Genomic DNA, 26,973 nt, shown 5'->3' with positions numbered 1-26,973 from the left:
CCCTGAGAAGATAAGTCTGGACAAAACAGTGGTTGTATACAAAGGGCCTGGACGGCGTCCTTTTCTAACAGGCAGACAACAAATACCAGCAGAATAGAACAAGTCATTAATTCATCTCATCGAAGGCTACTCAAGTCAGAAGGTGAAAGTTGGGGCACTTAACATGACATAAAGGGGGAATGTTAGACCCTTCCAGAGGGCTGGGGGAGAAACTTGAGAACTGCTTCCATGTCCACGGCAAAAGGAAAAAGTTGCTCTTTGCTACTTTCATTTGTTAGAATTGCCTGTAACAGACCCAACCCCCAAATCAATGTGTAAATCTGCCCACACATCAAGCAGAAAGAAGGGCAATCTTCAGGTGTCATACCATCATTTCCCAGGTAAAATAAACCAAGCTCTGCATTTCTCAATCACTAAGCCATTAACATGCTAAAACATGTTGACATTTGTAGTTTCAAGTTTTCTGGCATAAAAACCCCATCTCCCAAAAACTAAAGCTTGTCTCATTTTAATGACCACACAAACTTCTGATATCTTTGTGCTGTAATGCCAACTATTCCTAACAGGTATCTGAGCTCTAAACTAATCATGGCCAGTCATCTGATTAAAAAAAATTATCTTTCAGTGTTGCACAACAAACACCTGGCTATCTCACACTTGCTCAAGAATAAGACGTTGTTTCAGAAGAACAGCTCAAGTTCAATCCTGTCCCCTTCTTCCATAAATAAAATTCTTTTCTTAGAATCTAACAACGAGGAAGCATTACTGGAAAATTCTGTAACTGCACTTATTGATTCTTGGTTAAAAAAAAAAAAAAACAGTGGCACCCTCATGTTATGAGAGTGATACTATGACAAGAAAACTAGGTAGAAATTACAACTTTAATTAAACCAGGTGGCAGCAGAAGACCTTCCAGACCTATACCCTTGGATCATTATGATCACAGGAACATGAGAGCAAAGACACACAGAACTGTAATGTGTCAGAGCACTACACAGGGTGAAACAAGGACCTGGGATAATGTTAAGAAAAGTTGTCCAAATACTTACTATAGCCCCAACAAACGGCATTTTTCTCAGTAGCTTGAAGAACTGTTTTTTAATTCGGGATGTTAAACCTGAAAGACAAAAGTCAGAAATTAATCTGACTCAAGCAACAAAAAAATTGATTCAGAGCACAATACTTCCAACCCAGCCCGTGATACAGGCTCAGTATTTCTGATCCAGGCTAAAATAACACAGTGACCAAGGGAACATGGTGAGACAGATAGGCATATCAAAAAGAAATGGACCAGGTTACAGAAACATCTGGCTTGCAGAACAGTAGCCATCTATGGGAATCAATAATTTGACTCGTTTTCTTACTTATATGGGAATCTGCACCCACGTGTGGAATTTTACAGAGAAGAGAGGGACTCTAGGCTTTGCTAAAGGCAAGGTCTCCAGCAAGAACGGAAAATACTTCCTGAAATTATTTTCCGCATCTTCAAGCCAGAATAGTACTGTAACATGAAAACACTCAGCAATGTGAAACAGGCTCCCAGACCAAAGGAGGGAACAGCAGTTCAGCCACAGCGTGACAAGGATTCACCCGGTGTCTGGCCATCCGATATAGAAAATGTGTGATGCAACAGGAGGCAACTCAGGGGAAGGGGACAGACAGAGGGAAGAGCAGAAATTCCACCACAGTGCAAGTACTGAATGAGAGAAGCCACTGATGACAAACACCGGAAAACTCCCGGGGTAGCTCTAAAGGCAGGAATGAAAGCAGGATGACAGAGACACTTTATGGCCACCAAAAATGCCTTGAGTCTTACAGGCATTTCAGTTGAGCACCAGCAGTTACAGAACGTTTACACCAAGAAATAACTAAAACTTTAAAAATCAACCATTTTAGGACTTTGTGATTTTATCCATATTTTCCCCACCACTTCATATATATTTCACTTCATATATATTTTGAAAAGCTACAGAAGGACAGTAATTGCAGTTTGGCACATTCTGTAGCAACTACTCATTAACACTCTGAGAATAACATTTCTATGGCACGTTTCAGTGTGCACACCGTTTCATTAATAACTTCCACAGTGAGAGGAGACTGCAAACCCCTGAAACATTCAGACAATCTAATCAGATCTTGTAACAGTTAGTCAATGCTTAAAAAAATACTGTGCAACAGTACAAATACTAGCCAAGAAGCTAACGTAACCCTGTACTGAGCAAAAGCTCCATATCATTTTGTTCCTTCCATAGTAGCTGCTATTCAGCTACTCCCATCTTTAAAAGAAAAAAGGCTGGTTGAGGAACAGAGAGGAACAGTAGTAAACATCAAGTTAAAAACCTCGGCTATTTTTAACAAACTGCCACTGGAGTGTAACCCTAAGGCCTGTGGGAACTGCAAAGCACTATGTTCACTCCTCTGAGGGCAAGGTAGCTATCGCTGACCATCACACAGCCAGAGAAGACTGCAGGTTCACCAAAAGAGATCTCAGTGAAGAGCTGTCAATATCAGAAACTGCTCAAAGCAAGAAGATGCTCCAGAAAAAAAAAAAATCGACACAACAATACCACATGCAATTACCTTGAACATCCTGAGGATGAAACACACCTCCAACACCGAATCAAAACCACATCTCCTCCCCCAGCAGGAAGGAGGACAATCAAGAGCAAGAGTTACCCAAACACTTTTCACCAGTGACTAAGTTCACAAGAACCCAGCTCTCAGATAAACTTCACCAGGTTTTGAGCAAGAAGAGAGTGTTGCGACGAGTAAATGGTTTAGCCAAAAGCAAAAAGGAGATGAGAGGAAGGGAAGGAGATGCAGGCGCATTCTAGGCTGGCCTACCACACCCTCTGAAGGAATGGAGGTTGTTCACTGATCAGACAGGCCTTGACCTTAATTTGGAAGAGGGTTTTGTAAATACTAGTTGACAGCAGAAGGCCTCTTTTTAACAAGCGTTTGGCCTTGTTTCATGCTCTTTCCCTCCACCACTTAGGAGCAACTCCATCCCCCCCTCCCTCCCCTCCAAACATGAGAAAATCCCCCATTTCAAATACTTACTCTCGGGCTGGAAGAGGAAGCCATGCAGCCATACACTTATAAGGGTACAGGAAAACGTCAACCCAATCAGTTGCCAGGGTTCAAGTCCACCGCACTGGGCATTCACAAAGCTCGTTGCTTTCTCCCAATACATCTGGAGGATTTCCTTGTAGGCAATAATGGCATCCTGTGCAAAAGAAAATGAGACTGATATTGAGAGAAATTCAAATACACACAAATAGGGCATCAAAAAGTCTATGAGTCTATTGTCTATTAAAAAGGTACTTTTCAGTATGCAGACCCCATGCTTTCCTTAATTCCTGTAAACACAACAGGTAGGAGACGGTTGTCATTCATTTCTAGTCAAGAGCTACTGATAAAAACACACATCTTGAGAGATTTCAAATGTTCAAAAAGAAGGGCCAAGGGCAGACAAGTAAGATATGCAAGCTTCACAGTCCCAAGACTCACCACCACATCTTACCATGGCTCGAGAAAAGCAATTGTGTTAATATTTTTCCACGGAATTATTAGGTGGTGAATGAAGACTGAACTACTACAAGATACCCATCAGAGGAGTCACCATTTGTCAGGTACCACGAAAACAGGTCTATTAAGTACCCAGGGCTGGATTTTTAAAGGAGATGGAAGTACTCAGCAGCTCCTTAAGTTTAAGTTCTAATTAGTACTTTCCATACAAAGGGAGGACAGAAGACACAAATACTGCTGCTGCCAAAAAAAACCCCAGAAACTGTGATGCAATAACAATTACAATGTCAAACTGGCAATTACTGTCAGGACAGAGCCCAAGCACCTAATCAATATCTTCAAAGCACACTGTCTTCAAGAGTCTCTGAAGAACAGGGTGGGGAAAAATGGATGTACACAAGGGGAAAAGGTAATTTTCCCCAAAAACAGGGGTCTTCAGTACAATGCTCTGCAAAAAGGTTTCTAGAGATAAGGAGAATCCAGGTAACCACACCTTGTTTGGAGCTATGACCAAAAATAAGTAGCTGGGGGGTTTGCTGCATGTTACAGACAAAAGTTTGTGCATTTTACTTTACTTTTAGTAAAGCTTCTTCAGCCACCCCCAGAGCGCTCTTCCCAACCCTTCTCCCCTTTTAACCTACTGTCAAAGCCCACTTTTCCCCAGTTTTGCCGGAGTTTTCCAGGGGGATCTTCAGCACCACAAAGCTTCACCATCCAAACAACAGAGAAAGTACACAAGGCCTTTCAAAAGATTTTTTAATAACCTTGGAAGGAATATATCCTTGATACCTCTTGGTGGGTTTAGAGCAGGTTGCAAAGACAGATATAAATAAACCATTAAACTAAAAACTGCTAAAACTTCCCCTCTCAGAACCCTTTACAGATCTCACTTCGGGGTCAAGACAACAACAGAAGCAGCATTTAATTTTTTTTAGGTCATATTTAGGGGTAATGTGTCATTTCAGTGCAACTGGAGAGGCTATACACAGCCTAAAAAAAGCCAAGTTCTTCCAGATAATCAATGGAAAAAAGCAAGATTCCTTACACAAAACCCACACTAATGAATATTCACTACTCTGGAAAAGCAGTAAAACGCACATAATGCAAGAGAGTTTAAAAATATTTAAGCAACCCAAACATAAAGCTAAAAAATTCCAGCAAAACAACGTCTACCCATCACAAAGGACTAATATCACCCACATCCCAGCACAGGCTGGAGGACACAGACTGAACTGGGCAAAACCAGGTCTCCTCAGAAGGAGCAGCACTCAGCTACGAGAAGCCAAATTAGCACCCATCCGCTCGGCAAAGCGCAATTTAAAAATACACCAGGTACTTCAGCCTTGAAAACAAGTCAGCCACATAAACCACTGCAATTAGGCAATCCCCTAGCTAATGCCCAGTCCTCCGATCCAGTCACCACAAAGCTGATTTAACCCTAGAATTTAAGGGAAGAGCTACCTTTTTCAACTAACCAGAGGTGGCACTTCAGTTTCATCACAATTTTCTCTGAAAAATCCCTGGAAAGGTGTGTTTAACCAACAAGGGCAACTTTGGTTCATTGCCTAGGAGTTAATGCCGGGATATCATCCAGTTTTGGAACTGCACTTAAAAGGATGGAAACGGAGCCACTAACGTGCTGGTGTCTCGATAGCTGTTCTCAACTGACGACAAGAAAATGCTGCAGCATCAAATATAAAGTGGGTTGTGCTTTTTTTTCCTGAGGATGGAGGATACTGTAAGCTAGAAGTGCAAAACCAAAACGGAACATGACCTTCTAGCCAGCAGTCACTTAAGTCAACGGCCAAGTTAAATGAATCTGGCAAGAGATTGATCTCACTCTTGGAAAAAGCTCTGGACAGAAGACCCTAGCCAACTGCATTTTGTTGCCAAATCACACGCTCCTCACCAAAACCACTGCCTTCTGCAGCACATCGGCTCTCCACTACGACAGGAGGAAAAAATAAGTCAGTTTTTCTAGATGCAACAAATACGAGTGGCAAATCTTGCATCCTGTCACAGGGATAAGCAAACCCTCGGAACAGCCCTTCCATCCTCTCTTTTCGGAGAGCCCATCAGACCAGTGTTCTAGTCTGTAAACTCAGACCACTTGACTCTGACCTCCGGGTGATCCCAAGCAAAGCGCAGATGGGATGTCTGCAATGCCTGACACCCCAGTAACCCCAGCGTCCTGCTGCATGAAGGTATTTTCTCAGCCAGATTACCAGCAAAAAAAGGGCTCAGGTGCATAACGAAGATGTCACAGATGAATGAGCAACATCCACGCTTCTGCTCTTAGCCTACTACAGCATATACAAGGCAACGTGCCTCTGCTCACTTTCCCATTACTGAGATGCAAGACATAATATTTTACCTTAAGTTTACCCCAAGCTAGAAGCGCGCACACCAGCACTGGTACATGGTAACTCAATGGTATGTCCAAGTTTTGAACAAGTAAAAGAAGATTTTCATGATGTTACTTTTAAGCCATTGAAGAATTTCTTTCCCTTTCTGGCTTTATGAAACGATCCGAGATCCACAAAGAATACAGTTTGACAGGGTAAAGTTTTCTCTGTATTTCTCACTTTCTCCTTCTTCAGTCATTTTATCCTTACAAGAGTTTGAAGGATGAGATTGATCAATTTAGGAGGATATTAAAAAGAGGGATTAGAAAAAACAGTGAAAATTGGCATGGAAGATGAGTTAGCAATGAAATACAATTTTTCAGCTCCCTGGCTAACTAAGCACTCAGTGTTTTTAAAGCACCTCTTTACCTCAAAGCATCCAGCAAGATATGAGAGACCTCTGCTTTCCGAATTACTAAATCCCAGAGAAACACGAGGGCATTTAGAAGGCCGCATTCAAACGTACTCTGTTTTTATTACACCCAACAATGTGTGACTGCAGCCTCACTGCTGTGGTCCTACACAGCTTTCTGATTTTGCAGGGAGGAGGCAGGGGTAACAAATACATTGCCTACGTTCAGCCAAGCCATTTCAATCCCTTCCCCTGCAGCCCTGAAGGAGCTGCTCATAACAGAGCAAAAAAACAGAGTGGGTTTGTTTTGTTTTCTAACCAACCTCAGCAAAAAGAAACATTTGCCACATGCAGTAAGAAGGGATGCACTTCCAGCTTTGCAGGATTATAGCATCCATTCACCCCTGCTATTACTGCTCCCCCAGCTGGGCTAAAGACAACAAGCTGGCCTGATTTTAAGCCTATCTACAGGACAGAATTTCATGTAAGACAATAACCTGCTTATTTGTGAAGACATAAAAAAAAAACCAAAGGTTTCCTTTCCCATTACAGGAGAGTAGATAAGCTGGTTTTCATTTCCTTAGGAGAATCTTCCCCACACAAAAGCTTCACAAGACACAGGATTATTTTAGAAGCAGTTTAAAAGCCCGACTTATGAGCACATTAAAAAGCATGGGGGGAAAAAATCTCCGCTGTAGGATTTGTTTTTAATTCTCAGAGCATTAAGACAGACCCAGGTATCAGATAAAATACTAACTGCTATCATTAGGACTCGCAGTGTTCATTTATACCAATATTAATGCACTCAGCAACCCGAGCAGTTTACATATTGAACTTTTAGCTCCACATATTAGGAATACATCCTCAGTACTTCATTTCTAAAAGCCATTAGCTAGCTGAGCTGGTTCCAGGGATAGCGCTTATGCCGCTACAAAAGAGGACAAATTAACTGCAGTAATGCTCTTCTGTCCCAGATGATAGAAAAGAGGGGGAGAAAAAACGCCAAAGCTAACGAGGGCAGATTTTGCAATTTCACCAGAACAGCATTTCCTCAGCTGTAAGTTTTAGGACTCAAATAAGCCTTAAAAAAAAAAAAAATAAATAAAAATAAAAAAGAGAGAGAAACAGAAAGACAATAAACTGGAGGACCTCACACCTTTTGTTACAAGTGCCTCCTGTTTCCAACACTGTAAAGTGGAAGCACTGTTAAAATTTACCTATGGGAAAAGTGGAAAAAAAGGTTTAATCAGCAGAATCTACCTTTCCTCAGGAAAGCATTTAAAGTGGGCCACAGAATAAACTTGCCTTTAAAAGCCACTTTTATTTCAAGCAACAGCATGAGTCTCAGGCTCACTGCGCGAGTAGGAACTGCTCAGATCAAACCGCATCCTCAGCTTTCACCTGAATCCACACCTTCTCCCAAACCAGTGACCCTCTGACCACCTCCCCATGCCCAAATCTTAATGTTTGCGTTCGCCATTTGTCTTTCCTCGCTTCAACAGAGCCGATGAACGAGGCGGCGTGTCGCACAACCGGGCACGTAGTAAATCCAGACAGAGGGAGATTGCTCATAGCGACTGCACGAGCTAGATCAGCTCTGATTAGGGTAAGCCCAGAATACAGGTTTGCCACTGTAATTAAGGCCTGTGCTCCTATGCAACAAGTTTTTCCCAGGAGAAGGCTTCCTGACTGAAAACAAACCGCACAAAACCAGCAACGACGCAGCAGCTTCATTTATTTATTCTGCTCCTAAGAAGAAGGAAGGCTTCAATTAGCCATGCCTTAGCTAACACCCTGTTGCCTGTGTAAGCTCCGGCCACTAAAGGCACGTCTGACCAGCGTAACTACGCATTAGCCCCAGGTTAAGTACTGGACTTGCAGCCTTCAGCTTCCGACTGGAGAGCCAGGGAACGGGGTTGAGCAATGCCACCTCAGCCTCGGAGGGTGCTAGTTGCTCCACGTGCCTGCAGTGTTTTGATTCGCACCCCAGCAATGAACCTGCTCCTCCGTCCCTCCCTGCCACCCCCAGCGTGACAAATACCTTTACATAAGCGAAGAGAATATTTGTTAGTCAGCTCCTAATTACAGCTCGAGGTTTGGACTGCACGCTGCCTGCCCCCCACCAAAGGATGTGGGCACACAGAGCAACTACCAGACACAAGTCTCTCAGAAATCAAGAATCATCAACCTTTAGATGGGTTTTTTCTTTCCATGTGAAAGAAAAACACATTGAGGTCATGCTCATCTTACCACAGCTCCTTGGTACCACCAGCTTCTTTTGTGGTGCATTTATTTCCACCACTGCCATACTGAAACCTTTTTTTTCCCCCTCAGAGGGATGGCAAATTTTTTTTTTGCAATATACAGTGTATGTAAAATGCATGTATACATACTCTCCCACCAGCCCTGAGAGTACAAGGGGAGTGGCTAGACAATGGCTAATTATAGCTTCAGCACAAAAACAAACAAGGCAGCAACTCAGTAAGACCAGCAGCATCCTGGCTCTCACTGCAGAGAAGGAACATGAAACTATCAAAACAAGATGGAAAAATGCTGATTTGAGGCTCAAAAAATGTGAAGTTTTACAAGAACCCAAAGGACTTCCAAATTATGGGCAATTTCAAATTTCATTTAACCCAAAACAGGCACAAGATGTTGTTAGCTATTGTTCATTTTGCTCACTGCAACAAACCAATTTAAAGCAGCAAAGTTTCTGCAAACATCTAGGCATGCTCCAGGTAGCAGTGATCTCAAATCTCGTAAGAGACAGGATTCACTCCATAGATGCCCTACATGAACCCATTACAGATCTCCTTGTGGGTCACCAGCTCCAAGAAGGTGCAGTTTCTCCAAGGAAACGTCCTCTCCCGGCATCCACAATAATTAGGATAAAAGCTGCACTCAGTTCCCTGTGTGCTGGGACTCATCTGGACACATTTGTTCATTCCTCCACTCAGCATCCTCTCAGATGCGGATTCACAGTCCTTTCCACACGCCTTCTGCAGAACACAACGGGTATTGATTTGAAGCATTTTGCCAGCAGCTCAGTGCCACGCAGAGGTACACGCAGCATTAAAAGATAAAGTCTTGGCAGGAGCTGTCTGACAGCAGACGATAGCACGGCAATTGTTCTGGGAACGGGCATCCGCGAATAAAGGCAGGACCAAGACCTGGCACAGCTTCCTCGCAGGGTTATGCAAGCCTCCGACAAAACCCCTAGTATCAGCACAAACTGAATGTCACTATTATACGTTAAGGGCCTTGTTCTTGGGCAACTTTGACCACAGCTCAGGATGCTCAAAGACTATCTTATCAACACCAACACGCAAAACCTGTGATACCTACTCACATGCCCTTCCCAATACATGGCATGGATGGATCTCGATGAGCTAAGAGGGGCAAAGGAAACCAAAACGCTCAGAACACAGGGGCTTCCAAGCAACTTTTACCTGCAAATTTCTAGGAAACACAAATCTTCCCTAAAAAATAAAGAAAATCGCATCATAGTCACCCCAGCCCACTGCAAAGAGACCAACACACCAGCTACTACAACAGCAATCGACAGAATCCAAATCCCAATTACACATCACACTCTGAGGACAGCACTAAAACGTACTCCAAAGCCCGTATCACTACACTAACCAGTAAAGGGCCATAGCCATTTAACTAATACACAAAGAGATTTCAGTACCAAACACTCCAGAAGAAAGGCCTGCTAATACTTGAAAGCGAATGTCTTTGAGCACCTGGGACGCAGGGAACAAGAGCAATAGTTCTAGATCAAAAACGCATCACTGTGTTTCCAAAAACCAGAGAGTGTGAACAGATCAGGCCTTCTGAAACAACCCTTACCACACACCAGGGTCTGCGGTGAGAGGCAGCTGGTGCAAGAGGAGATCAGATTGAAACGCCACCTTTTTATTGCCAGAACCATGTGTTTGGCAAAAGAGACAAGCAGCACCTCAAAATCCTCACTCAGGGAAATGGGCTCTACTGAATCCCTTTTGCCAAGGGAGTCACAGCAAGGTTTTGATCACTGCCACACCAGTCAAACCACACACACGCAATAAATGCTGTGATTAGGTTTATCTTAACACCACCAAACAGTGGAAAAATGCGCTGCAGAAATCAAAGGCAAGGAGCAAGGCATTGTCTCAGCAGATCCTCCCCTGCTCAGGTTAGCAACTCATCTCTAACTTGTAAGGGTAGTGAGAGGGTGGAAAACTCCATGCTTAGTAGGCTGGAAGTGCACAGCCCACAGGAGAAGAAAGATTTTTCTTCATCCAGGTAAGAAAGTTTCCAGTGCCTCACAATCCCTTTTGCTAGGGGCATGGGAAGGATTGCAGGCTCAAACCACAATTTAGGAAAAATGTCATATATCAGCGTTTCTCCAGAGAAAGGTTCAGCCCCTGAGTATACAGCCAACTTCATTAGCTTTCCAGAAGCCAAGAACCCTGTGCAAAAGCTGCAATCCAGTCTAATGAATAAAATAGCAAACCTGCCCAGGTCTGCTAAACACAGTAAGTAGCCGTTTTCTCCACAAAGCCTTGGCACGGAGAGACTAAGATGAGAACAGCCTGACCACACAGCATGCTTCCAACAACCCCAGGCCAGTCTAGACCACACTGTGCACAAGGTGAGCAGTTATTGACTCAGTTCCAAAAGAGCTAACTTTTGGCAGCCGAAAGCAACCGAAACACAAGCCGTGCAAGCTCTCGATGCTGTCCAAGGCTACGCACACCGACAGATGCAAGGCATGCCATGGGCCCTGCCTCTGTCCCCCGTACGGAGGTGGTGACACACTGGCTGGGCACAGCTCCACGCCAGAGTGGGATGAGGAAGCGGCACTTGAGTGTTTGGGCACCGACAGGCGCACCCCGTGACCAAGTGGGAAAAGGCAGTCAGCCAGAGATGATGCTCTTTCATCAGTTGTGATAGCAGCCATGATTTCAGGCACCTTTCTGGGGGGAAAAAAAAATGACAGCAGCCCTTCCAGATTTGAGGTCTCAAGAAAATGCATGCCATACCACTGTGTGCCGATGCCAGCTATATTTCAAGCAGTCCCGGTTGCAACTCTAGAGTTTGCTTCTCTACTACTTCTAGCCAAAAAAAAAAAGAAAGTAAACAGGGTCTCTATTAACCAGATAACTTTTAGCAGAAGCTCAGGCACCTTCACCAAAACCCACAGCGAGCGGAAAACACAACTTCTACCGCACCCCGCCGAAAAAAACCCACAGAGGCAGCAGAAAACACCATTTCTCACCCTCCCTGCCCTGAAACTAGACACCTGTGGGAGGCGAGGGAAGCACTGCACGGCTAGAAGGCCTGCAATAGGGACTCCCCCCCCGCGTTGAGGGGTACAGCATGGGCCTCGCCCGGCCGCGAGCGGGGGTCCGGGGCGGGGGGGTCCGGCGGGTCCGCCGGACCCCCCCGCCCCGGACCCCTGCCGGCGGCCGAGCTCGGCCAGGAGACCCCTGAGAGGAGACGGAGAGCCCCCGGCCCACAGCCTGCCCTCACCGGACAAGGCCCCGGCCTCGCTGCCTCAGGGCCGGGACAGCGCAGGCCGCGCCGGGACACCCCTTATCTCTCACCCCCTCCATGAGCCGGCCGAGTCAGACACCCACTACCCCACACTCACCATCGCTGCTGCTGTCGCCTCCCTCCTCCTCTTCGGCCTCGCACGGTCCCCGGCGCGGCCCCGGCTCCAGCACCGAGATTACCCGGCGCCTCCCCCGCGCCGCTTCCTCAGCACAGCGCCCCCTGCCGCGCGCGCCGCAGGCTGCGCGCGCTCCCGCCCACAGGGAGGAGCGGCGGGAAAGGGGAAGCGGCGCGCGGGAGGGCGGGCAGCGCGGTGAGGGGCCGTATGAGGCCTAACTTGAGGCCTTTCCCTCTATGTAAAGGTTGCAAAAGCAGTGCTGCAGCACTGGGAAAACGCTGTCTTTTGTTTAAAAGCCCGAAAAAGCCAAAAAAAAAAACCGCCTTATAAGCCCGCCCCGACCCCTGCCCAGCAGTTGACACGCCAGGTCTGAAGAACTCCTTCCTTGCACCCTGACAAGCAGGAAATCTTCCACAGAAAACAGTTCCCAACAGCAGCAATTTGGGGAATTAATGAGCAGGCAGTTCTCAGAGCTCTAATCCTAATTAGCTGCTGCAAAACACAAGTGCCCCTTGCTTCAGGAGCACTGCATTTTTCTTCTCAGAAAGGGTTATTAGCCATTGGAAGGGGCTGCCCAGGGAGGTGGTGGAGTCGCCATCCCTGGAGGTGTTTAAGACAAGACTGGACATGGCACTTAGTGCCATGGTCTAGTTGCCATGGTGGTGTCAGGGCAACGGTTGGACTCTATGATCTCAGAGGGCTCTTCCAACCTGGTTGCTTCTGTGTGCATTTAACTGCATTCATGCAGTCATCCTTGTGCATGACAAAAACTTGGTTATAGCACAAGATCAGCTGAAGCTGATGAAAAATTCTATTCTGAGATTATTCCAGCATCCAGTTGCTCTTAACCGATATCACCGTTTTTACAATACACTTGTTAGATGAACAATGTTCTTGCATTTTTTGGAAGAAAGTTTTTGTTCTGTGCAAAAAAAATGTAAGGCAGGAGCTGCTGGTCAATATAGCATTAAACTCTCTTCTGGGTGGATCAGGTGTGACCCCACCAGACAAATGTTGGATGCTGGGTTTCAGACACAACAAGCAAAATATTGTTTGTGCCCAGCCTCCTATAAGCGCAGCAATTTTTAGGCATCCAGGGCCCTGGTGTTTAGGCAAATACCACCTGGCAAATATTCAAAAGGTGTTTTTTTTTTTTAAGTTGTGAGAAGCAACATTCAGAAGAAATCACATGATATAGTAGTTCCAGTTGGAAGGGACCTACAACAATCACGTAGACCAACTGCCTGATGACTTTGGGGCTGACCACAAGTTAAAGCATGGTATGAAGGGCTCTTCCCAAACGCCTCTTAAATACTGACAGGCTTGGAGCATCCATCACCTCTCCAGGAAGCCTGTTCCAGTGTTTGACCACCCTCTTGGCACAGAAATGCTTCCTAAGGTCCAGCCTAAACCTCCCCCAGCACAGCTTTGAACCATTCCCACATGTCCAGTCACTGGATACCAGGGAGAAGAGCTCAGCACCTCCCTCTCTGCTTCCCCTCCTCAGGACAAATACCACAGTAGCATTTGGCCAAAAATTAATGCATGGATCAGCTGAGGTTCAGCAGGTCACAGGATGCTGCCTCTGCAACAGGCCTGTTGCATTACCTTGAGCAACTGGTCTCCTTCCCCTGTGACCACTCTCCTTGGATATGGCAGCAGGAGCAAGGTGCTGTGACAGAGTTTGTATGCCTTAAACAACTTGTTTGACAACTCTGGCTGGAGAAGGAGATGGGTGCTACAGAAGTCTGGAAGTCTGGCAAAGGATAAGGACTTTGGGAACAGAACAATACCTTTGTTGTGCCTTAGTTGTTGTGATTCACCACTCTGGCTGGAGGAAGAGATAAGTCCTGTGGAGGCCAGATGGTATCTTTTCCTTGGGGCCAGTCTACCCGTGCAACAACTTTGCAAGGCATCAACCACCCTTGTGCAGAAGGCATCCCAATTGGCATGAGAAGCAAGCAGAGGGGGGAGACAAGAGGGATGTTACCACCCTCTCCTATCTCGCATGCAAATGACCTAAAGTATTTAGACCTTCTCCCTTGGGATGCTGGTGCATGCTCCAACCTGCCACCTGAGGACCAATCCTGCAAGCAATTTACCAACACCACAAACAACTTACATCACTGGCTCCCAGGGTGGTGATATCTCTTTCCCTCTCTCATAATCTCTATCCCCTCTTTTCCCTTTTCCTTCTCTCTCTTTTGGCAGCATCTTTAGAAACCCAAGACACTTACGACCATGCCACTTTCCCTGTATTAATAAATTGTTCTTAGTTTCATACCAGTTATTTGGTGTCTTTTCACCTTAATTTACTCCAAGGGATTTATGAACTAGTTGCAACCAGGTCGTAACAGGTGCCCATCTTCACCTGGGCTTCCACAGGAGCTCTTAAAGAGCAGAGTCTGAAGCCCACACTCAAACCAGTTATTAAATAATCATTGATGTCTTTGCTAGAGTAAAAGAAACCTGCAATTACTTGATGCCCATTGTGCCCATAATAAAATGTGTTTGAGACATACCTTTTGTTACAAGCTTCCGAACCTATTAAGAAATTCAGATTCATTAAAACTAAAACTGAAGATTTCTGGTTAGTCACTCCAGAACACATCTTGGTTTTAAAACATATGAATCTATGTACATTTGCTTGCACAGGCTAAAGTGTGGCTTTTTAAATGGTTGCACTTAACCTACTGTGCTTGTTTTTACAATGTTTTGAAATGGCTATACAAGTAGCAGCTCTTGACATTTGTAGTTAGTACAAATATTTAACTCTCTGCTGCATTACAAGTGGTAACTCTTTTCATAGGCTGTCACCATGCCATCCAAACTGTCTCCTCACAGAAGATGGTGTCTTACATAAGTCATCAGACAGTACTTTTATCTCAAGAAAACTGCCCTCATGGGACTGTTTTTAGAAGTACTCCTAGATATCAGGTGTTCTTTTTAGCAGAAAATGGAAGAAACAGATCTGTTACTAACCCACTATCAATCAGTCTCACAAAGTAGGTGGTCTTCCCCTGTGCTTGCCAAACAAGAAAGCATCTATTTGAGATGATCCCAGAAGTGCTGTGTTTTCTGATTGAAAAAACCTCTTCAATAAGCACCAAGGCCTCCAAACTTCCAGAAAAAAATGTTGCTATTTGTAAAATAGCCTTAAAAAAATTATGTCTAAGTAACATTTTGCTCTCAGGGGGGTGAGAGGAAATCTTACTTGTTCCTTCAACCCTAAAAAAAAAGCTTCTTAAGATGCATCGTTGCAAGTCTTGCTAATCTTTACACACACCTTCACATAATGCCAGGAAACCAGGAGCTTGGTTTGTTTAATCTGGCTGACAGCACAGGTAGAGAGGAATACTGTATCTCACCATAAATAGATGTTGGGGAGGAAGAGGAGCCATTTGAGTGAGAGGACAACAGTGGCATGAGAACAAATGGACGCAGGTTGGCCCTGAACCCATTTAGGTTGAAAACTGCAAGAGGGTTTGTAGCCATGAGAACACTGAGATCCTGCAACAGCCTTTTCAGCAGAGTAATAACAACTTAGAAGCCTCAAAAGCTGGAGGCCCTTCTCCAAAGTATGTTACAACAAAGGACCACGGCTTCTTCATGGCTTTACATCTGAGTTTAAGAACCTGTCTTGAAACTGGGAGACTTACTCCATGGAGATCAGGGTTTCTGCATTCATTTAAACCAGTGTTTCCATTTTTCTCTGGTCCATCAACACAGCTCAGCTAGAGACTTCTTTTGCCACTATTCAGTTGAAGAGGAGATGAAAGCACCTTGGCTTCTCCTTGCAGGTGGCAGGATTAGTGTTGTGGCTGTGCCAAAGCAGCTGCTGTCACACAGAGAAGGGAATTGCCTTTCCCAGGAGCTGCTGGCCATCACCTGAGCTTCTGGCCCTGCTCTCCATCCATCTCTGCTGCTGCTGGCCCCAAGAAGGGCTGGGAAGAGAAGCCTGGGGCTGAGAAGCAGGACAGCCAGGCTGCTTGCATGGCCTGAGCTGACCTAGAGCCTGGTGCAGAATAAGGGCAAGAGGGTAGGTTTGCTGGAGGATGATCACTCTGAGCACTTGCAGCCTCCCAGCAATGCCAAGAGGACCTCTCCACTCTGCCAACCAAGATACCTGCCAGCATTGCCCATGATAAAACAGAGCTCTCACACCCTCCCTTTAAAGGCTGTCTTGGAAAAGGGGCTGGAGAGAGAGAAAAAACCCAAATGAGTCCTGTTTCTGCAATGCCCCAAGACACTCTCTGCCAACAGGGCGGTGTGTGGGTATTACAGGTTACATATTTATGAGGAGAAAAATGTCGCCGAGACCAATCCAGCAAGACTAATCGTTTGAAGTGCCGATGCAAAAAGTCAAGTCTGAAAGCAGCCAAGTATGAAAAAAGGAGTGCTTTTTCCTCTTTCCACAAAGTCATGAAAAGAGGGGATTATAATAACTTTCTGAATGGAACAAACCCCTCTTTCTTCTCTCAGCCCCAGCTCTGCCTGCTCACTCCTGCAAGCAAGCAGCAACCAGTTGGCTGAAGGGAACAAAAGCAGTTGTGATCGAGGAGCATGAGCCAGTGCCTCTCAGCTCAGGTGTCAGCAGCACCCTGGCTTCAACATGCATCAGTGAGACACCATCACAAGGCAGAGAGGGAAGCGTATCAATCGGAGGGCTTCTTTTAGAGACTGAATTGCTTTGTCTGATACCATAGGACTTACGATCATTCATATTTGCCACTTACAAGCAGTTCAATGTTGCCTACCTAAGCATATCACCAACACCACATTAAGAAACAAATCAATAGGTAAGCCATTAGCAAACCTCTAGCCATAATTCTCAAAGGAAGGCAGAATAAGCCTCTGCTCCTACAAGAAACATTGCCCCCACTTCAGCGACAGGCAGGAATTGCAATCTCTGCTCCAGCCAGCCATGGCTTGTAGGAGATGGAAATGAGAAACACATTGGCTTCCTAGAATAGATCACGATGCACACGTCGTGTCTCACCCCAGACTCGTTTCCTTCCCATGCATTCCCTGCTGACTGATTAAAGACCGCAGTATGCAGCACTGGGAAGGTGGTAGCAGCTGCCAGCCACACTGAGAGCACCAAGTAGCTGTCAAGTCAGCAGATCTGGACCTCCAAGGGTTCCTCCACCCCACTGCACTGGCTAAACCCTCTGCGCTGCACAGCCAGGAATCCAGAGCATGCAACTCAGGAGCCCACACAGCCCCAGGACCCAACCCTGCCGGAAAGGGTCCTAAGCAAGTTCACAGGAGGATCTGAGGTTCACAGCTGTGCAGCAGGAGTGTGGAGCTGCTGTTTTGTTTGATTTCAAAAAGACATGCTTCTGAATTATAAAAGCAGGGTCAATAAAATTAAAGTCACATGCATTGCCTGCTAATGTCATTTTAGCCAAGGCTTGAGTTGGGATAGAAATAGTCCACTGACCGGTTTCACTTGCTTGTTTGGAGGATGTGAAAGGCCCAAGGAGGAGATACCATCTGTACTGGCTTCCCCCATCCTTTCCATTGCCTAATCAAAGAACAGGGGCAATATCACACTGAACATCCACAAAAGTGTCCGTACCTAGTACAGAGCAGATGCAGTCTGCAAGGAATTCATCAGCTAGGCAGGTAATCTCAAAAACCTGGTGATAGAGTTAATTGAATCATTTTAAGAAAAATCTGACTGCTATTTAGGAACAGAAAGTAGAAGGAGCAAAATTAAGTAAATTCAGTGTTCCGCACAAGCGGTTTGTGAGGATCAAGGCCCGTATTTCCATCCAAACATCCATGATGTTCACACAGCCCAAATCACACTTCTCCTGTCATTTAGTCTGTTTTGCTAGTGTGGTTCCATATAAGTCTTGGGAGAGCAGAGGACAAAAGAGATTTGATGGTAAAGAGGAATATTTTCCTCCCTCTTTCCCTTCCACCACTCCATGGCTCCCATCAGGCAGATGGCCACAGCATGTGCAAGCTCACAGACACCAGCCAAGTGGCTGCTAGGGCACAACCCATCACACAGGACCCCAATTCATGCACCCATTGATCAGCTTTTATAAACAAGCATAATCCTGATTTTGCAAAGACCGAGCGTGACTTATTTCAGCCCAGCGTGCTCCGACCTGACTGCTCACATCCATATTACCCAGGACACTTGTCACTCAGCTGCGAGGTGCTGTTGTAAGGACAGCCCAGATTTAGGCTGTTTACAACCCCAGATTGCTGCAGGGAGAACTGCATCAGTGCCCTTGTAAGATTTGTTTGCTGTGTTGCATGCAATGTCAACATGCACGTGGGTGCAATGTGATGCAGAGGCTGAGCCAGGTACAGTACATCCAGCCCAACTGCTCCACGAAAACGTGGTTATTTAGACCTTCGTCAACAGGAGCTTTCTTCCCCCAGCTTACCCTGAAGACCTACAGAGGCAAGCCTGGTCTTGAGCAGATGCTGTAAGCCTCAACTCAGCACAAACAATCAAAATTTACAGTGCATAAAATTAAACGCATGAATACATCTTTGAGGGATGAGGACTAGAAGAAAACTCGTACCAGTCGGAAGAATAGACTGTTAAAAAGCAATATAAAAACAAATGAGCTCAAAGGGCCCTCACAATGAAAGCCTAACATGGGTTTACATAAAAAACCATTATGTCTGGTTAACCTAGTTGATTACCAGTTGATTTGTTTGCTTTATAACTAAACAGATCAAGAACAGTAGCTATTTTCTACACTAGCGAAGCTCTTTCCTGTAATCTTCATCAATGCGACTTTATATTGTGCACACATGGGCTCTGTTCCTGAAACAACTGTATAGTATTCCTGTCTGGCAGGTAGCACAGGTTCTTGTCTTGCAGAAAATTACACTGGAATTTGTGTAATTAAAAGGAATCCCATTTTTTTCTTCTTTCCAAGTTGTTCAGGACAGAAACTACTCAAAGTGCTGAAATATGAGCATTTGGAAATAAATATTTATCTTATGCATTCTGTGTATATATTAAGAAATACAAAGCTCTGGTTTTGTATAAACTCTAGAAATTAAAGAACACAGTGTAATACATTTTCAACATTTTTCCCCCCTAGAAACTTAGGAAATGACTTAGCTTAGCGACTGCAGCACAAGAGTGGGAAGTGGCAAATCAGTCAAAGAGCAGCAGTTCTCTAGAAGAAAAACAGATACAGGGGAATATTTTTTTCCCCTTTCCTGTCCAGTTTTACAGCCCTACATGTAGCTCCCCAAAAGCCTTTTTTTTTTTTTGAAAGGCAACAAAAATTAAGAGAAAAGCCTATCAAGTACAGAGCCGTTAGACACCATCTACCACAAGCTGAAAACAGGAAACGTTCAACTCCTGGAATAATCCAAGATGCTGAGTAGCAGATTGCAACATCTATGTTTTCTGGCCAGCCTGAGGATTTCTCACAAGTGCTGACCCCAGCACTCCCAGACCAGACATTTCTGACAATGTTTATGGCAAGAACACTTCAGGATTTCCTTTCCAGGGGATGGTCGTGCTCAAAGGACACTGAACCCCCTCCTGCCCCAGTTAGCACCCACAGAGGACATGTTTAAGGGTCAGCTGGGAGGTGACACCTCCTTGCAGCACTCCAGACGTGTCCTAGTGCCACCCCCTGGTCCTCCCCACCCTGTTCCTCCTGTTACTGCTATCGCTCTGGGACTCTGCCCTTGTTCCTTTCCTGGTTTCATGTCTGCTTTCGCATCCCTCAAATCTCTATAGGTCTGACAGTTACCCTGATCAAGACTCACGTTTCTTTCCAAGGCACTGGATTTATTAAAGACCAGTGGCATAAAAGGACAAGATGGACCAAACAGCATCAGTGTAAGCACTGCCTTCCTAGTGCATTTGTGTGCGTGCGATTTTACCATCAAGCCCCATCTCCACTGCCCCAAGAAAGCCTCTAGACATGCACTGAGAGGTACCAAAAAAATTAAAGGTCATATTGCTGCTAGGAGGAGGCATGCCCCAGCATTCTCAGATGCCCTTTAGTACCACATTGCTGCCTATGTTGAGGATGCTCTGGGTGCAGGAAGCTGAAAGAGTCCTCACCCAAAGCAGGGGGGTTGTTTGTTTGCATATATGCTTTATTCATGTCACCCTTTCAAGGCAGGAACGTGGCCTGGAACATCCACAGAATCAAAAAGTCGCCTGGGACCTTCACTTAAATCCCCTCTTCTCCTCCCATGGCTCACTGCTGGTCCTCATGTCTTGGTGTGGAGCAGGTTACAGGCACCCAGGTGTTGGCAGAGCTCAGGTTTTGACCCTGGACTTTCTTCCACAGCTGCAAGAGTTCAGACATCTGGGTTAAGTCATCTGTGAGATACTTTCCAGAGCTATGCCCTTAAAACAGCTTAGGGAATATCTGTATCACATTCTGGTTTAATTGCATAGCACAGGCTACATGCAAAGGCACATCAGGCAAGGTTGGGATGACATTCTCGCGCTTTCAGACGTCTTCTAACAGTTGGTGCTTGCACAAGCCCTCTGGCAGTGTTTCACCACCCTGAGCACCAGGATCCAGCCCAGTTTGGAGCAATTCCATGAATTACCACATCCTGCTACACGCTGGCTTTGGTCAGCCATCCAAGCAGCACACTAGCATCACTCCAGAAAATTTTGATATTTTTTTAATATTACATCAGGTGATGTTCTTGGGACTTGCAAAATGAACTTTAAAAATAAACCAGACTTGTAAAATCAAAAAGATGACAATTTCCAGTGTAATGGCAATAGTTTTACCATGGGACTGAATTAGCCCGACAAATATTAAAATACTCTGATACAAACTTCTTACCACTCCATTGGTAGAATACATTCAGTCCAGGCTGGAAAGCAATGCAAGCTGCTACCAGACAACTAGACCACAACTGAGGCAGCTTCTAATACCTTTCCAGCAGCAGCTGCTTGAATTCAGAGAAAATCCTGCTTGCTAAGGATGAGGTAGAAGCACTGCTCCCTGCCAGAGGCACCTTTCCAGCCAGATTTGGATTACTGCAACAAGCACCTTGTGGTCCTGGCTTCAGAGGGGCTGTAATAACATTTGTAATTTCAACTTGCTCTTTCAGTGTTGCAGTTGGTTTCCCACCAATTTCTTCAGAGCTTCTTGTCAGTAAAGAACTTGCTAGCATCGCTCTGGAGGCAGGGGAGGAAGAAGCAATAACCTCTCCCTTCAACACGGCAACCCCAGCATTATGCAAGGCAAGCAAGCAGAAATTAAAAGCTGTGTGTTTTACCAAACAGGGACAAAATTCTCCCAAATGTCATGTATACGCCAAAGAATTTCTGTATTTCTTTGCTCTCACATGCTGACACTAAACATATTCAGTAACAGGGTGATAAAATATTGACTACCCTGTATCGCATGGCAAATTGAGCCTCAGCATGGTGAAACCCTGCAGAAAGCCGATTGCAAGGTCAGCCCTGGAAGCCAGCTAACAGCCCCCCTCATTTATAACAGTAAACTCCATCTTGGACAACTGTATTCTGTCATCATCTGCATGTGCTCGTGCACATCAGTTTGTTATCTCCAAGCCTCTCAAGAGGCCTGTTCCTACAACACGGCCACAGCTGCAACCACTACATTTGGTGCACAGACATGCAAGAGCACTTATGGTCCCCTTCCAAAGTCTAATGACAGCAAACTACTCTCAACAGCCCCATGGTGGGAATTAGCCTGAGAAGACTGTATAAATGCTCCTCGCTATCTGTGTGGCACAGAAACCACAGCCTGGATTTACCTCACTCCACTGAAGTGCCTGAGCAGCATGATTTGCAGCTGACAGAGAAGATTCAGCAGTAGGATCTTCCCAACCGTGAATGGGCTGTGTTGCCTCCAGAGGTGTCCCTTGCTCTCCTGCTCACAACAGAGCAGCTCAGAGGTGACCAAGCTAGTAAACTGATCTTTATCATTTCAGCTACCAAAGCAAGGGAGGAGGAACTGCTGCTGCCCACATCATGCCTTACAGCTCTGCTAGGGCATCCGGAGACTCCAAACCCATGTGTGCTCAGCGACTGAGGATGCAAACCTAAAATCCCATCTCTGCATCTCTCTGCAATCCTTTAAGGGGTTCCTCTAATCTGATAAACCACAGCCTCATAATTGCAGCAAATCCACACAGGTTCCTGGCTGAAAAAAAGCATGTACTTGCAGTTCCTCTGCATTAGCTTCATCTCACCTCCAGCAGCCTCTAGGCAAGAGTGCCTAACCCAGTAAACATCTCAACTTCTTGCCACATTTTCAGTGCCATACAAAGGCATTTCAAGGTCTATTGTCTTAATGCAAAGCAGTGTTTCCATACCTGTCCTGATTATTCTTTATTCATTTGCAAATGCTTTTGTACCTCTTGTCACACCATAGTAGGTGTATTGGCCCATGACTCAATTCACAGCTCATATACTTGAGAGATTTACCACCTTGAGTGGGATTTACCTCGCAATTTTAGGAGAAGACGAGACTTCAGCTGCTAAACTGTGAATATCCAACTCTGGAAGAGCATAATCTGGACTGGAAGACCCCCGACGGAAGGTGTCTCTCCATCTTTTGACCATAGAGGGAGCTGAGTCTCCAGTGTTAACCTTTAGAAAACAAACAAAAAAGGCACTCAAGCTCCAAGTCCCAATATACAGCCCAGAAATTATATTAGCCCCACTCCCCAGCACAATACCCAGACCTCACAGGTAGAGGCAGAAGAGAATGTAGATTAAATAATTAATGCCACTGGATACTGTTTCCCCCCAAACTACAGGGGATCACAGAGGAAAAAAAGGCTTCCTTAAATATGATTGATTGCTCCTTGCTGGCACAACAAGAGAAAGAAATCAGTCAGGAATATTCCGCATCGTTCTGCTACGGCTTTGTCAAACACCATAGCTCCTGCATTTCAATGAATGAGAAATTGCTTTTAAGAAGTGACTTTTCTGTCAGCAAGCGTGTTATTATTGATTACTCTAATCTTGCACTGGAAAAATGTCTTCATACCCTGCTGTTCTTTAAATCACCCAGAGAGTTTAGAGGTTGCTGTCTAACAAGCTCCTAAATCGTATCTTCCTTGTCAATCTTATCAACCCCTGGTTTAATTGTAAAAATGTAAATAAAATGCAGCAAGCTTTGGCCTAATGCCTCACAACTCACATATCTCTTCCAAAGAGAGATTCTTCAGCTGCACTTGAGGCTTGTCAAGCATCGTTTTAATTCAAAGCAAGTTCTGGCTCTCAGAGCCACATCCAACACCAGCACACAGCAGTGGTTTGATGGATAACAAGATACACATGTCCAGAGCCAGGAAAGCTTCTCTGACTTCCTTACATCTGAGAAATATCAGTTTAAATACCAGTTAAAGAGTGGGACCCCCTGGGACCACCCATGACTTTGTTCTCCATCCTCACTATGCAACAAGGCGATGCTTTCAGTGGCAGAAGAGATTAGGAGCAACTGAAAGATGACCCCAGCATTGGCTTCTCTGGATGCTTTGGTGTTCAGTAACAGAGCCTACTCTTGTATCTGGCCAGCTTCAGTTACACTGCTGAATAGAATATCTTGCTTTCAACTTCAGGATGCTCGGCAAAGTAATCTAGTAGTTACATCCCAGAATGTAAACAGACATCACTAATGATTGTGTGTACATTGGAAAATGAATGGCCAAGTAAGGCTTGACTGCGCACTGACATGAGGCTTTTGATGTCCTCTGGATACTCCTACTTCTGCAAGGCCAATGTCAGCGTCTCCTCATTAGGTCTCAGAGACTGGATGCTATGAAATGACTCCCAGCATTTGCAGAAAGGCATCCATGGAGCAGAGGAGCTCCTGGCAGCTCTCACTCAAGAGCAATCTGCTCCCCTGGCATTAATCAGAGTAAGAAGTGACCACCAGAGCTGGAAAGGTGCACAATGTTCTAAAGATTTTCTAAAACGTATCACTGTGTCATCAAAAAAAAAAAAACAAAAAAAAAATTTCTCTCAGACAGAACAAGGCTCTTGACTTCCTGAAAACTTGATCACTTCAAGGGACCTCAGTTCAGGAAACCATCTGATTACACAAATAAAGCACGTGAGTGAAGAAAACTAGCCGCTAAAATTGAACAGAGGAAGCAGCAGGATAGTGAGGTTTTTCTATAGTGTTTCTCCCAAAACACTGTATTAAAAAGTTAATGTTGTGTGTATATTTTTTAAAAAGGAAAAGAACAGTAAAATATCAGTTGCTATGCCAGTGATGCTCCGATCTATTTCCGTTCTCTTAAATTCTTTCCACTTGGAGCATCTCTCAAAAGCTTTTTGTTTACATTGAATTTAACCAGAACCAGAAGCGATCTGGCTGCAGGCTGGTGATACTCCACCACTCCACCTGCAGTAAGGGAGCTCTGCAGCTAGATCCCAAAATACTGAGCATCAGCTATTAGCTTTTTAAAATTTATCTACAGGAAAAGCTGCTGGGAAAGACCATACTTCAGGCACATCAGTGGGATTTCATCTGTACAGCACACGAAGCTCAACCTGTGCCTTTTCCTCTGTGTTGCTGGGCTTAGCTCAGACCAGATGCAATTCATGAGGGGACTGGCTGATCAAAGGACACTCTGGCCGTCCACATCAGGTGGATGTCCACGCTTTACAGTGCAGATCTATCCTAAAGGGCCCATTTTCCAAAGTAATTCAAGTGCCTTAATTTCACTGAATGCAAATTACACAAAATGGCATTTAAAGAAATCTAGCTTAATACAGCACATTTTTAAAAAACTACTGGGCAACACTTCTTCCCTCCCTGTAAATGTTATTCTTTGACCCTTGGAGAAAGGCATTAAAGCAGCATAGCAAAGACCTTGTTAAGCAGCAGCTTACTAAATCAAGAATACAAATCAATAGCATTAGGCATAGCCTGACTTAAAAAACCTATTTTAAAACTAAATTAGAAAGCAGTTGCATTGCCAATTGACAAGATTAGAAAGGTTTCCCTAGCAATTGTTGAGATTACAAACTAATGAACCGTGCAGAGAGAAGATGGAGCACAGGGGGCATGGGGAGGGGGTGGTGCATTTTGTACTGTTGCTTTTTAACAAATATGGTCACATCTCAAGGACTTGGAGAAAGCGTTATAACCTTAAAAAAAAAGTTTCCTGGATATTTTTCATTTCAGCAAATGGTTTGCACTAGCCTAGGAAAGCCCTCATCAGTGCCAAAGACAAAAAACAAAAGCAGCAGAGGGAAATTAAAATAACTGCAAGATTAGTCACTTGAGCAAAGGGAGCAGGATCAGCTCCTCAAAGCCAGACCTTCATCCACAGCTTCCAGAAAGTAGAAAAGCAAGCACACACCAGAGCCTTAACTGGGGAACCAGACCCTCTAGGTCAGGTGGTTACCAAAGGTTTATAGGGAAAGAGCAGGGGTCTGGAAAACAGGACCTGCGAGGTGAGAGAGGAAGGAAATAGGGTTGCAGCCAAGATACCTTCAAATTCCTCTCATAAAGAAGAAAAGAAACAACTTTCCATGTCAACTGGGGCTAGGGTCAGAAGCAATAAGGTAAAATTGCAGCAAAATGAGACATCTTTATAGCAGTAAAGCACTGGGATAAATTCACTATAGAAACTGAGAAATCTCCCTCAGCAGAGGCTCTTTACAAAGAAATCAGACATTCATTCATCACAGTAAAGCCAGTCACAGGGAGATGGGCCAGGCAACCTCTTGAAGTCAATCCCAGCCCTATTTTCCGCACAATCACACAAAATATCATTGTGCACTAACACAGCAAAGTCTTTTCTTCAGCTTATCGGACCTCGGGAGACCTCAGATTGAGATGTAAACCCAACTCCTACCACTTTGCTGTGCCCAGGCTCTCCCTCTCGACCCCATCTATTGAGCTCCCCCAAGTCGTAGCTATGGTGAGCAACCAACAACTCACAAGGAGCCAAGCCTGGGGGTTACTTCACAGCCCATTTCAGGCAGAGGGATGGAGAAACAAAGCAGACACAAAGGATGCAGGCTTTTGTCTTGAGAAATGCAGCCTAGCAACCTCCACACAATAAAGCACAAAGTGCACATGCAGCACCATGCGAAAGGGGGTTTGCGAGCCTCTCCGCAGGGTTGGCGGTGAGCAGCTCTCTTTACATGTCTCATAACAAACTCATCACTGGTGTTAACTGCTTTCCTTCACCCAGGGAGCACCGTCTAAGTTTTTTCCTAGGAAGCAACTGCTCAAAAAGCAGGCTGGGAAAAGAGCAGTTCTGGCTGCCAGACCCAGCTTACGTGAACTATCTCAAAAAGGACTGGTCCAAGACCAGAGCGGTATGAGAAAAATAAGACAGATTCACAAATAAAATAGCTCCAAATCTTTCAAAGCCCAGTATTTACTGTTGCTGCCCAAGTGTGTTTGAGGTTTTTTTTTCACTTGTCTTTTTAAAGAGGTAAGACAGGCACCAGATACTTTCCTGCTCTTGCTCACAGGGCAGGCCATGGGCTGCTTTGCAGGAATATATATCATCTCATAATCTATTTGGCTTGTAGAAAAAATAAAACTGCACAGTATTGCTCCTGATACCTCGTTACATTTATGTGATTAACTCTAGTGACAGAGTCAGACCTCAGCTGCTCGATATACCTGGCCCAACAAAAAATTATTGCACAGCAAAGAGTCGCAGAATACATCACACCTACCTCAGAGACCTGAAGCAGGAGGAAGAGGTAGACATTTTGGGAATAACAGCTCCTTGGAGGATCCGTGGCCCCATACAATGCAGGGGGGGTGAGGCAGGGTGATCAAGTACAGGCAGTGCCCTCACCCACAAGGTCTGTCTGCAAGCATCTGAGGCTGGGTCCTCATAAAAGGCTCCATCAGTACTCTCCAACACAGCAAGGGCACAAAGCAGCTTTGGGTCCATCCAGGAACAGCATATATGGGACAGGCAGAGCAGGTATCAAAGCTACAGCACAGGCTAAGAAGATTATTTAAGCTGGAGGCTGAGCTTAAGTATGCTCCTGGGCCCATGGGTGTGGGTGGAGGCCCCAGGTGAGGCTCATTAGGGCCATTAAGGCC

At 45.1% G+C, this 26,973-nt stretch overlaps 1 protein-coding gene across 1 annotated transcript in view; it reads right to left on the bottom strand.

The window, feature by feature from the left end:
- SGPL1 (sphingosine-1-phosphate lyase 1) overlaps positions 1-12,010 on the bottom strand; it is a 30,827-nt gene extending 18,817 nt beyond the window's left edge. Inside the window, exons 1-3 of the mRNA XM_068416660.1 lie at positions 11,924-12,010; positions 3,061-3,226; positions 1,050-1,117 (exon numbers count right to left, since the gene is read on the bottom strand). Of these exons, the coding sequence (XP_068272761.1) occupies positions 1,050-1,117; positions 3,061-3,226; positions 11,924-11,926 (237 nt within the window). The 5' untranslated portion in view covers positions 11,927-12,010. The remainder of the gene's footprint in view (positions 1-1,049; positions 1,118-3,060; positions 3,227-11,923) is intronic.
- Between the last annotated feature and the right edge of the window lie 14,963 nt (positions 12,011-26,973).

The sequence above is a fragment of the Nyctibius grandis genome, chromosome 20 (assembly GCF_013368605.1).
Source record: "Nyctibius grandis isolate bNycGra1 chromosome 20, bNycGra1.pri, whole genome shotgun sequence".
Taxonomy (NCBI): Eukaryota; Metazoa; Chordata; class Aves; order Nyctibiiformes; family Nyctibiidae; genus Nyctibius; species Nyctibius grandis.
The sequence above is the reverse complement of the archived record's forward strand: the minus strand, read 5'-3'. Positions and strand labels throughout refer to the sequence as shown.